The 12,751-nt window shown below is 43.1% G+C and overlaps 1 protein-coding gene across 2 annotated transcripts in view; it reads right to left on the bottom strand.

The window, feature by feature from the left end:
• The window catches only part of LOC137290595 (nardilysin-like), a 43,103-nt gene that overhangs the window by 3,688 nt on the left and 26,664 nt on the right, over positions 1-12,751 (bottom strand). For both annotated transcript variants that reach the window (XM_067821639.1, XM_067821640.1), the window contains exons 22-30: positions 4,998-5,049; positions 4,017-4,100; positions 3,415-3,481; positions 2,905-3,032; positions 2,263-2,422; positions 1,819-1,893; positions 1,343-1,486; positions 646-782; positions 48-138 (exon numbers count right to left, since the gene is read on the bottom strand). In XM_067821639.1, the coding sequence (XP_067677740.1) occupies positions 48-138; positions 646-782; positions 1,343-1,486; positions 1,819-1,893; positions 2,263-2,422; positions 2,905-3,032; positions 3,415-3,481; positions 4,017-4,100; positions 4,998-5,049 (938 nt within the window). The remainder of the gene's footprint in view (positions 1-47; positions 139-645; positions 783-1,342; positions 1,487-1,818; positions 1,894-2,262; positions 2,423-2,904; positions 3,033-3,414; positions 3,482-4,016; positions 4,101-4,997; positions 5,050-12,751) is intronic.

Here is a 12,751-nt window from a genome sequence, read left to right as displayed (position 1 = left end):
GTTAAATAACTTAGATATGTTTAGATAGTCAAGCTGGAAAGTCTCACCAAGCTGTCAAACTCTTCCTCAGTCATTGCATGAAGAATTCCTTGGAATTCCCCAAGAAAGTCTGCCATCAGCTTCTGCACATCATTCATGCTGAAATGAAATAGCTGACGTAAATACTGAAGCTCCAATAACAAAAAATATCTCTCTCTATCCTGTGAATCTATGAGATACCTGGTTAAATGTATATAGCTGTGATATCAACATGATAAACGTATCACAAAGAGCATGAGAAAGTGGGATTTGATGCCACAAACAGAATTTCAGGTACATGAGTTTACTTAATGCGTGAGAAAATCCATAGTTATAGATGTCTACCTCTTTGGTGAAACACAGAAGCATCAGGATCAGTATAAATCGAAGATTCAAATACTTCAGAGGCAGATTCTAATGCAACCATGACATGGATCTTCGCACATTAATTTCCACCTTTTCAACACATAAGCTACCATTCCTCAGTGTATCATTACCATCCCTAAGAACAACAGGATTTGATTGCTTTCTATCACATGTACCTTGTGTATGCAATACACATTTGCACCACTGATCATTTTAGACTTCCATGATATACTGGTTGCTCAATGGCACTGTCTCAGTCACCTGTGTTTGCTTGACTGGCTCTCAACAGTAACAGACAATCCCAGAATGCCATTGGTCAACATGGAGTAGCAGAAGACACTATAGCCTAGCTGGTGTTTGGTTCGTAGAAAGTCAAAACAGGGTTCTTTCATTCGTGTCTGAAATCATCCCAAACCAAGAAAATGAACAAAAGAAGAAGGTAACAGTTAGTTAAATACTTGTGACATCCAGCATCTTGGGGGTGGGAATAGCCTAGTGGTTAAAGTATTTGCTTGTTACACCAGGGACCAGGGTTCAATTCCCCATAAGGGTACAATGTGTGAAGCCCATTTCTGGTGTACCCTTCCATGATATTGCTGGAATATTGCTAATATAATATAATATAATATAATATAATATAATATAATATAATATAATATAATATAATATAATATAATATAATATAATATAATGAACAAAATTTACACATCCAGCATCCAGTTATGACAGCCTGTATATAATCTATGATAATCAACAACAACTCACTGACGTAAGATGCTACACAATCAGGTGGATTAGAGACAAAATGTCAACTCTAACTGTGGGTTCCTATCAAGCCTTGGAATTACTAGCCGGGTTTTAAGTATTAGCATCCATTTTGAATCTGAAGTTAAAGATGAATGCATGCTAACAATAAATCAATTAAGGGAGGGGGTATATTTTCAGCTGTTACACGAACCAATAGTAGTTCATTGATACAAGACTTCCTAAGGTTGCCTGGTTCAGACTGGTAGTAGTCTGTGATGCAGGAGTTGCAGTCGTCCCTGTTGACGCTTTCCACGCGGCAGGTCAGCTGGCCAGTAGGTAACTGTAGCAGCAGTTTCTGAAACATCCAAATGTAACCAGAATGTCTAATCACACAAGACTTACCTCTACAAAGTGAAAATGAGTGACAGTCACTAATTACAGGGCAAGTACTGTACATAAATAAACACCTATTTTATGTAGACAAAACCACAATACTTGTCAAGTTTTTTTATGATTCCCTACCTTTAAGCAGCAGATCCAAATTTAATTTGTTTGAAAAGAGAGAAATAACAGTAATTACTATACAATTCAAGTTTCTTTGATCCTCCCCTTCCCAGCCATGTCTTTCTTTAAGTCATTCTCTGGAATCTTTTGAAATGCAGTACACAGCTCATGTGAAAGCTATACCTTGGGTATACGCTCTGTTGGAAGTGGCTGGGAGCAGAGTCTCTTCTGAATGTAGTCTGCCATCTCAGTAACCTCCTGCACAGATGGTGGAACATAGAAATACATAAGGATTCAAAGTCTAGGAATGTTCTGGAGTTTGCTGAATAGTCATGCAAGAACGTGTTTCTGAAGTGTGAACACTTGTTGCTTTACAGATATTTCACATCATATAACCTGCGGAATAGAGATTTCAAGGTGTTTTCAACAGCATGTTCTTGATGATAGAATGTAGTAGACGAGTGGCAGTACATTTGATGGTCCCTCATGACATTAGTACATGATAGATATTTTGAAGTGTTTTCATTTTTACTCCTTCAGAGGAAATTAAAATATAAAATCAAAACCTGTTCGTAAAAGTTCATATTTTGGTAAGTTAAAATGGATTAAGGGAATAAACACACATACAGCGGGGAGGAAATTCCCTATGACAAATCCTTCAATGAAAAGTTGACTCTTGAATTTGCTGAGGAAGGCTGTGAGTTGGGGGAGAGTGAGATCTGAAATCAGACGGTACCGGTCAGGTAGCGCCTGGGTACTTGGATCTAACATGGCGAACCGCAACATTCTGAAATACATTCATGGCTTGAGCAGACATGAAATCAGTTCATAAAGTAGGGTACATTCTGATTTCATCAACTCCTGAGATGTTTGTCTTTCCATCTTTTAAAATCATGTCATTTTTAATCATTAACATATTTAATTATCAATGCAGATATATAACAGTGACAGATATACAAGAGAGATCAGGCTTAACATCTATAACTTTAAAAAACTCCAATGTAGGAAACATTCCAGATATACTGAACAGGGCAGTAAGTAATTACATTCAGACTACAAAATCTAGTGATTAATATTGAGTATATATCCATGCCGTTGGGGTATGGTTGCAAGGAAACATGTCATCTCCTAATTGTCATTTTCGAACCCCAAATGTGGTCAAGCTGTATTCAGTACTATTTAGGTTCATTTTGCCCATTAAAAAGGTTTGATAATGATCTGACCCAATCTAATCCAGCTGTATTGTTATAATCAGGTTCAGTGACAAACCTTGCCAATTCAAAAGGTTTGATCATCTCATTGTAGAATGCCTTCTGTAACTGTGTCTTGATTGCTTCAAACAACTCCAGGCTACACACAAAGTCAGCGATATGGTCGACCATACAACGAAATAATTGCTGCAAGAGTAGTAGAACACAGTTCAAAGTCAATATCAGTAACAAAGCAATTTTCCTCAATAAATATACTTCAAGAGTTTTTGTGGCATTGTATGGCAAACGAAGCAACATTTCCTTGCACTAATTTCTCATAAACGTACGGCATATAGTCCATGCCCATTAGTTGACTAGTTTCCAAACTGGTTAAACATAGAGTGGGCGCGGTTTGTGCTGCATTGTTGCATTGTTGCATTGATGATGTGTCTTGTTTATGTCCATATTTTATGTCAATTATGACTTGAGAAGTTATTGCAGTGTCATGAATGGGGTAAACCAGTTTTCTAACCTAATATATATATGTAATGTAATTAATTAAGTGTGCATCCTGAAAATTACAACTTACAGGCATCTTGTGACTAAATCCCTCCATGCTGATGACGATGCCAGTAGGAAATCCCTCCACCCAGTACCTGCAGAACACAAGCATTTCATGACTGCACACAGAAGAACTCTGCTCGACACAACACAGTTTTGTAATTGCTGATTTCATGATCTGATAAACTAAAAAATAGCAAATGTGATGTCACACAACATTTGAAAAAATCCTCTTTAAATCAAGAGTAAAAGAGTGAGATTAGTTGTATGCCACATATTCCAATATTCCAGCAATATCAAGGCTTAAGACAACACAAATGTGCTTCACACATTGTACCCATGTGGGGAATCAAACTTATGTCTTTGGTCTGATGACAAACACTTTAACCACTAGGCTACCCCACCACCCTTTTTACATCAAGACTATGAAATGAACAGAAGACAAAGTCAATCAATTTGAGAGGGGAGGGAACTCATGGAATATTATTCCTAGAAATATTCTAAGTAGCATATTCCTGTGTTTTTGTTTCGCCACAACTTGTGTTTAAGAGACCATTTGTTTTTGTTCATGGGCTAGTGTGGGTCACAGTATGGAATGTTCAATGTTAGATATCAGAATGAGTGACCTACTCATATCCTGCCAGGACGGCAGGGTAGGCTGCCTCCGTCAGGATGTTCAGCAGGATGTTGATGAAGAGGTCATTCAGGGTGGCACTGTAACAGTATATGCAAGTATACACAAGGATTGTATGTGTAAAAGCTGAGGTTGTACACCACAATCAAATGCAATGTTACAGCTATAAAATATACCGAAAGTGATTCTGTGGCATTTGATTGGTAAACTTACCCATTAGATTTCGAAATTGTTTCCAGAAACACAAACATAATCTCTTTTCTTACTAGTGATTCCTACTTGACTGACAAAAAAGAGGACATGGCAGGAAGTGCATGAAAAATGTCAATGTTTATGAATTGGCAGACTTCTTAATCCAGATGCCATTCTTGGTGTAAATATCTCGAGTGAGCGAGTTTAGTTTTACACTACACTCAGCAATATTCCAGCTATACGACAGCAGTCTGGAAATAATCGAGTCTGGACCAGACAATCCAGTGATCTGAAGCACGTGCATCGATCTAAACAATTGGAAACCGATGACATGTGCCAACCAAATCAGTGAGCCTGACCACCTGATCCCGTTAGTCGCCTCTTACGACAAGCACAGTCACCTTTTATGGCAAGCATGGGTTACTGACGACCTAATCCACCCTGGTCCTTCACGGGTCAAGTGCTGACCACACAATCCAGTGATCAACATCATGAGCATCAATCTGCACAACTGGTCAACAAGCCTGAGCACCCGATCCCGTTAGTTGCCTCTTACAACAAGCAGAGTTGCCTTTTATGACAAGCATGGGTTGCTGAAGGCCTGTTCTACCCCAGATTCTACAACAGGTCATAATATCTTGATGATGAAACTGTGAAAATTATAAATCAACAAGCATATATAACGTCTAGTTAATGTCTACAGCCATCATATAAGGTACAGTAACGAAGTCCAACAGAGCTAAGTCCTTGCTATGTAATTAGCTGGGAACAAGAACTGTACTTACTTCTCCAGAGATTCAGACACTGTTGGACTCATCAGATGAAGATATGTGTAGCCTGAAATATAGCTATACATCATGTGGAGGCTGCTGTAAACACGATTTAGACTGATTTGGATTAGAGGCTGCAGTAAACACGATTTAGACTGAATTGGATTAGAGGCTGCTGTAAACACAAGTTAGACTGATTTGGATTAAAGGCTGCTGTAAACACAATTTCAGACACATCACTGTATTTCCACAAACATGGAAAGGAGTCTACCGAGGCATGTTTTGCATGTTTGTTATGTGACAAAATTCAAGCCAGGTTGATAGCCTTAGACCTTCATTGTGCTGAGGATACCCAAAGTCTATTGACGTTATTCCTCACTGATTGTGAACCAGTTCTAAATGCTTCACTTTCGCTAAATAAATAAATAACTTGAATAAATAAATAACTTGAACTGAATAAAACAGAGGCTAGCTACAAACTCTGATGACTAGCAGTAGTATATACAATGGGGGTTCTGGACCACTTTCAAGAAATGTCTCTACAAAGCCTTATTTACTAAATAAGGCTTTGGTTGGGGCCTTAGATCTTGCTACTATTACCCCTACTACAAAAAGGTTGGGTGTCTATGAAACAGTTTACCGTGTATTGGTTGGAGGTAACACTGTGCCGTATGGTACGATCAATAATTCTTCTCTTACAAACCCCCTACCCGGCCCATCCCTCAAGTAGTACAAGTTAGGTTCGTCGGCTTTCATATCCACTTTATCTATGTTGTAAGTTTTGACTGACCATATAGGATCGGTGGCCCGCTTACGGCTATCGCCCTCGTGTTCCCCCGGCTGGTATAGATACCTCACTAGGGCCCTATCTGGTATCTGTTTCTCCTTCCCACACAATGGAGCGGCCGACTCTGCAACTATTGATTTTAGTTTGATAGCGTCTGCCGGTTTCTTACCGGTGAGACGGGTGACTTCATGGTTGATTGCCGACACCACCTTGGGTAACCTCGTGACCCATTCAGTCGATCGTTTTCCAGGGGTGGCCATCTCCCTAGCATACTGATAGCCGAACAAGCGCTCAGCTAAAGTCCTATTAAATCTCTCAACTATGGCTTGGCTGTGATGGGCTCCGGCCGTGCCACGTCTGACCTTTGTATCGTGTTTGGCTAGCAGTTGTGACACGGCACCCATGAACTCCCGTCCGGGGTCAACTTGCAGCTCTGTTGGCCACGTCAGCGGACTGCGTTTGTATATACGTTCGAATCCTCTGGCTACCTGGGCCGAATCTTTCGTGGTCAAGGGTTCGGCTTCCTTGTAACGACTGGCTACGTCCACTACGGTTAAGGCATACTTGTACCTCTTGTCATGGGGTAGGAACAGTAGGTCTGCCTGGTGAACGCTATTAGGTATGTTAATACCGAACCTCCTTCTAGGCACGTAGCGTGGTGCCGGCAAATAGATCTGCCACAGGGCTTGTTTTTCAAGCCACGCTTTGGCTTCCTCCGGGGGTACTCGCGCTATTTTAGCTAGCTTATCTACTGCGCTAGCTCCTTTCCAGTACCCACGCGGGCTGTAGTAAATAGTCTCAAATTTTTTCATGTCCATACGCGTATGTGTTTATCCCATCAATAGCTATCCAACGTTTCGTGTCCATAGGCGACAGAGACGTCTTGTTTATAGTCAGTCCGTATATCTTATGTCCATCACTTCTAAGTGTGTTCATTTTATGTCTAAAGGTACGGGTCTTGAACAGGGCTTCCTTGAATCTGGCGTGTTTAATGTGTTGTTTCACCACATACTTCTTAACCCCCTTAGCCTTCCGGATCTCACTATTGTCGGCTTTCAGTATGGAGTACATCTTAGGTCTCAAACCTATGTACTCGGCTATGGGCGTGCCAGCACACTCGTCCTTCATCTTACCTAGGACCTTTTTATTTACCGTACTGTGTATGGCATGGGTCTTAGGATAGTCGCTGGTGTCGTATAAATCGAGGTGTTTTTTCATGTCCTCGTACACGTCCTCGGTTCGAATCTCCATCAGCAGGGAATCCGTGTCAGTGTACAGCACTTCACACCTGTCGCCGTACTGTTTCTTGAGCTCGTTGTAGTAAAAGTCGTACATCAGGTGTTTGGATAAATCGAGGATGCTCATCCCCACGTAAACAGGCCGGTTGAATTTTATGTGGCTTTTCTTCATGTGTAGGGCAACCAGGTTGTCTGTGAATATCTTACTACGGTTGAATGCCGGACTGGCTATCAATCTCCTGAGCTTGTCTTCCTCACTCGACCGAACCAGCTTCATGGTCACGCGTTTCCTCAGGTTCTCCATAGTCTTACCAAACACCGAGTTGTTCATGAGCTTGTAGAGATTTTTCTCAAAATCACTGGTGGCTTTTTTTCGTAGGTCTGTGTTCATTCTGATGTAGGGCTCCATCCATGGGCTCTGGTCGAACATGAGCACCCTGTGTATTTTGGTCAGCCTCATACCCAACGACAGGTACAGCTGTAGGTTGCGATAGTGAACGATATACTTGGTCTTATTCATTAAGTTAGGAACGAGTTTTTCAACGTCTGTCACACGCCCACCTAACAAGTTATGTTGGTACTCAGACATCCAGTCTGGGTTAACCCTCATACGTTCGGGGGCCAGGGGGTAGCTGTTGTGTGATGTGTGTAATTCCTTGGTATACTCTAAGTCAACCTCGAGGATATACCCTTTGTTTGAATCTGGTGCAACCCCCATAACATCAACGTGGGGTACCCATTCGAATCCCCCTGTAGGTAGATACTGGCTCATGGCCCAGCCGTACAGGTTGTTTGCGTCGAGGTAGAGAATGTGATTGGTTGGCTTGTTAGGATCGTAACCTTTCACGTATTGATTATTTGCTTTCGCGTATCGTTTGGATGCCATGGAAATCCCACCTCGCAAGCCTTTCTCAATGAATAGGTGCATGTCGTAATCTGTGAGCAATTCCAAATTAACTCCGGTCTTTTTAAGCAAGGCGTCCCACGACAGACCTGGGCTGGTGTAATACCATGCGGGATCGAGTTTATACTGCTTTAAACACGTCCGCCTAAACGTCTCAAACACGTCGGCTAACAGCAGTACATCTGTTCTCAAGTACAGGTCGTGATAATCACCCAGGTTCTTACAACCCAGTTTATTCCATACGTTAGTCGCGTGCGAGTAATCATCTCGTGAGACGGACGCCTCATTCAGCTTACTATAAAAGCAGTCAATAGGGGGTAGTCTGGTCTCGGTGAACTTGACCCAACTATCCATGTACTCATAGGGGTACACACCCTTCCTCATAAGCAGGGGTCTAGTCTCGGCGTCTGTGTATCGATCGGTGATAGGGAAGGTATTGTTGGCCTTGACCAGACTGTCGAGTGACGACAGGAGGAACTGAAACGAGTCAATGAACCTAAGTCCGTTTAAGCTGAAGGAGATGTATCTCTCCATGTTGTTGGGGATGCACGTTATATTACCATCGATTTTCGCGATGGCCTGCATGATCAAGTGTGAGTCGTACCCTCTCAAGTTGTGAAAGACAACGGGGATGTTTATTGTCTTAGGGTTGATTTTAAGCTTGAGGTTGCACGCGCTGTGAGCGGGGCCTCTATACTTACCAGTTATGTGGCAGTGATCTCTCACCGAATCACCGTTAAGTGGTGAGTCACACACGTGACATTTAGTGCTACTAGCGTGAGCTAGCTTGTCGTCTTGGGTCAGACGCATGGGAGCGATTCTATACAATGCATTCCTAATAATTTTTTCTTCCTCCTGCAAACACTTTAGAAACCTTTCAGCCGCGTCAGGGCCCCTATACACTACCGGAGCTTTCGTTTCCCCATCACAACGGACGACAATGTATCCAAACGAACAGGCTTTATGCTCTTGTGTCTTGTGGGTGAAGCTACCACTGGGAGCCTCGCCGGCGGCAGCCACTAAGGCTTCGAAGTCGGCATATATGATATAAGGCACAGACATTTGGTTCTTGTGGTTACTGAATTTTAAGATATTATCACCTTCCTTAGGCATGTCGACTCGTATGGCCGTCTGCCCCACACCTTGACAATCATCCCGGTGGGATTCTAATAAATCAGCTCGGGTGAAGCCATGTAGGCATCGTTCACAGAAGTGGGTCTTTTCTCTGTGTGCCGATTGGTCATACAACAGCCTGCTAAAGTGTTTTATCCATGTGTAGTGATACTTGTCACCTCGCTGGATCATGAATATATTGATAACTTGGCGATCCTTCACCGGGCTGACCCTGTGTACTATTGTTGTGTTACCTTCGTGCCCAAAGACATTTATAGCCAGATTATTCTGTTTTTCTACTTTAGTGATCTGGGATATGGGGGTGGGTTCATCTATACCATCCCAGTTGAGCCCATCGTCTTGTGGATAGCTAGAAAGCCTATCTGAATGAGTGCCAGCTGGGAATAAGGCTGACCTGATAGCTAACCTCAGGCAATCGTTTCCTCTATTCTTAACGTTTACTATGGCATGTTTGTTCCTATAGTAGGGTGGCAAGGCTAGGTATGATCCGCCTCTGAACGGCACGTAGTTAGCTATGTCTAGATAGACATTATCTATTTTATCTACAGCCCACCCGGACCCCAAGTGTGTGTAGCGTTCTAGGTATTCTCGTATCTGCTGAAAACTGGTATCGATTGATGCGTCAATGGTCTCTGTATGTGTGGCGACCTCTTGTTGACCTCGGAAGTAAGGCTGAACATACTCAGTGGCCCCTGTGGGGCCCCCAACCTGCTTATCGAGCGACATTTTCACTGTGATCTGAAACTTGATACTTCCTAGGTTATTTAGTTCCTGGTTGACCTTATCAGCTATCAGAGGCTTGATATCTGTAATGTCTATGTTTCTATCAACGTGCATGCGCCAACCTCTCAAATAGTTGCCTACAGCGCGCTCAGTGCGCACGAACTGTAGGTCAATAGCTCTTTTCTGTCGTAATAATTCTACAAGCTGTGGTTTTCTCATACGGGAATACCCACCTAAACCCAAATCGTGTGCCTCGGCTTTCAGTTGTTTTACAGTGGGAGGTTTTGCTACGGGGGCATGTGATAACAATGCGGTTAACCCGGCTCTCCCCAGGTTTGAATAACCCGTGTATCCAAGCTGTTTTGCTTGAGCTTTTAATTGTGTTACCGTAGGAGGGACTTCTAAACCTAGTAATCTCAACAATGCTGACTTCCGCATTCGAGAATACCCGATCACACCTCTCTGTTTTGCGACCCTCTTCAGCTCGCGTACAGTAGACATAGTGTTTACACCTAAGAGAACCAATGTCTAATTGCTTCACAGTAAAGGGAGGTAACCCTTTCACGCACTGGAGTCTATCTTGAGCAGTCGCCTACGTTCTTTTATGTAGCCTTTTTTATTCTCGTAGATGAGTTGATGTCTGACTACGTTCGCTCCGTGAGCTTTACATAGACAGTAGTGTCCTTTAACCCCGATACCACACACAGAACACGTGTAGTTAGGACTTCCCATATGGAAACAACAGAACCCCTGATTCCTGCATTTCCTACCACAGGCCTCGGTCTTCCCCATAAGTATGTATTCGCATCGGTATGGAGCGGGTCTCATGTTTACTTATATAGGTATTTTAATTTAATTGCTTCGCAACCAACGCAGTAGCTGCTATACCCAACACTATGAAGCCCAGTTCACGATTCATTTGTCCCTTGGATGGTATGTAGTACTGAGCGAGTGTGGGTTTATTGAGCGGTTCCAATTGTTTACCAGTTAGTAGGTAGTATTCTTTCATTGCTTCATCAACATCGTTGAATGTTTGAACGGCATGGTTTTCACGCTGGAGTTGTTCGTTAATAAAATCGATCCTCTGGAGACGTTTTTTAGCGTACTCAGCCTGTGCCCTTTGTAATTTCTCAGTAGCGAGATCGTGCCGCTTCCTTTCTTCCTGTATTTCAGCCGCGTGATCATCTCGTAGTTTCGAGAAGAGGAAATTACTCCCGGAAAATGCCAGGGCATTCACTAACGCCCCACCGACCATCATAGCTATCGTGGCCATCCCTATATTTATTTCATTATATTATCAGGTATGATCCCTTGTTTTACTAGGATGTCTTTTGTGGCCATCGCCATACCAAGGTTCATTATGAGCATACCCATATCCTGCAGGTTGAAATCTAGCTTGATAGTTGGTTGTTTAAGCACCATTTTAGTCAACCGAGCGTACCCTACGGCTAGACTGGCGACCACTGTGGCGTGGTATGCGTCGTTGACGAACGTTTTCCCCTCAGACATTATGTATATGATATAAAATATTAAAATTATAACATGATATGCGGGTCTACCGTGGGGGTGGGGGGCTCACTGTTGGGTGGGGGCTCACTGTGGGAGGGTACCCCCACGTATAACCATGTTATAACCACGGCAGCAGTTACGCCTACAGCCAACAACAGTCGGGTTGGGTTGGTCACTTTATGTTGGTTACACCACCGTTTTTTACCGGCAGCTACTCTCTTAGGATTCTTCTGTCTGGTTACTGTTGGGGTCACTTCCCCCACTGGTTCCTGTGAAGGGGTCACTTCCCTCACTGTTGGGGGTGGGGTCTCCTCCACTGGGGTTTCCTGTGCAGCATCCATCTATACTATTATTATTATTCTTTCTCTCAAATTGACAATGTTTTGCCGTAATAATCGCCGCCGTCACTGGATCCAACAACATACCATATTTGTGGTACAGCCCGCAGCTGATAGAACTCACGGCGTGTTCGATAAAAGGGTCTTTCTCGAGGTCCTCCCACAGGTAAAGTCGGCGCTCTGGTGGAATGGGAAGGAAGTGTGATACAATACCGGTGTATATCTGGGTCATAGCCGATCCTATTGTCTTTGTCATTTCTGCTCCGAGCCGGGACTCGTATCTAGCGTACAGCTTATCGATTTCTTCGGCTGACATTTTGTGAATTTTATCCGGAGTGTAGTCTCCAAAGTAATGTTTGGCTTTACCGCCAACAGCCAACGCCACCAGTTTCTCTCACTTGGGGGAATCCCCCACACCCCCAGTGGGGGTACCCCCAGACAATTGTTCGAGCAATTCCTCACACTCCATCTTATAATATAACAAGTAAGATTTAGTTTTAACTATATAATACCCGATGCAGACAAAACACAGTGAAATGAAGGTTAAGTTGCACACGACAAATACTTCAAATATCATAGCTATAGCTTAGCTTTGCTTAGCTTTAGCTTAGCTTTGCTTAGCTTTGCTTAGCTTTGCTTAGCATACTATATATGCTACTGGTTGGTCGGTTTTTAGAACGAGCTTAGCGTGTTTAGTTTCAGCGAGCTGTTTCTTCACCCGTTCCCGTTCTAATTTGCTCATCACATCGTTCTCTCTCAAACACTCCTCGAACGAATCCCTGTCCTTGCAGTGAAATAAGGCCACCCATCGCGTCTGCTCCCTGAGGTCTTTCAACACCGAGTTGAACTTCTGCGTTAGCACCCAGACGCTGTGATTTGCATGCCGGCCGGAGAAGGCCAGGTACGATAGCATGTCTCTCTTTTTTGTTATCTCGCGATTAGCACTGCAGTCGTCCAGTATGAACAGCGTCGGTTCCCCTTTAAATTTCTCGTGAAGAGCTTTCAACCAGTCCTGCAGGCGTGTTCCAGGGTCGATTTTGTGTACGTCCGGGTCCGTCATCACCCAAGGTCGCGCGTACGTTTTATTCATGCTCAGAGTAGGGCACATGATAACGATGTTATCGAACACATCCTTG

The sequence above is a fragment of the Haliotis asinina genome, chromosome 7, assembly GCF_037392515.1.
Source record: "Haliotis asinina isolate JCU_RB_2024 chromosome 7, JCU_Hal_asi_v2, whole genome shotgun sequence".
NCBI lineage: Eukaryota > Metazoa > Mollusca > Gastropoda > Lepetellida > Haliotidae > Haliotis > Haliotis asinina.
Note: the sequence above shows the minus strand (reverse complement) of the source record. Positions and strands in the feature narration are given on the sequence as shown.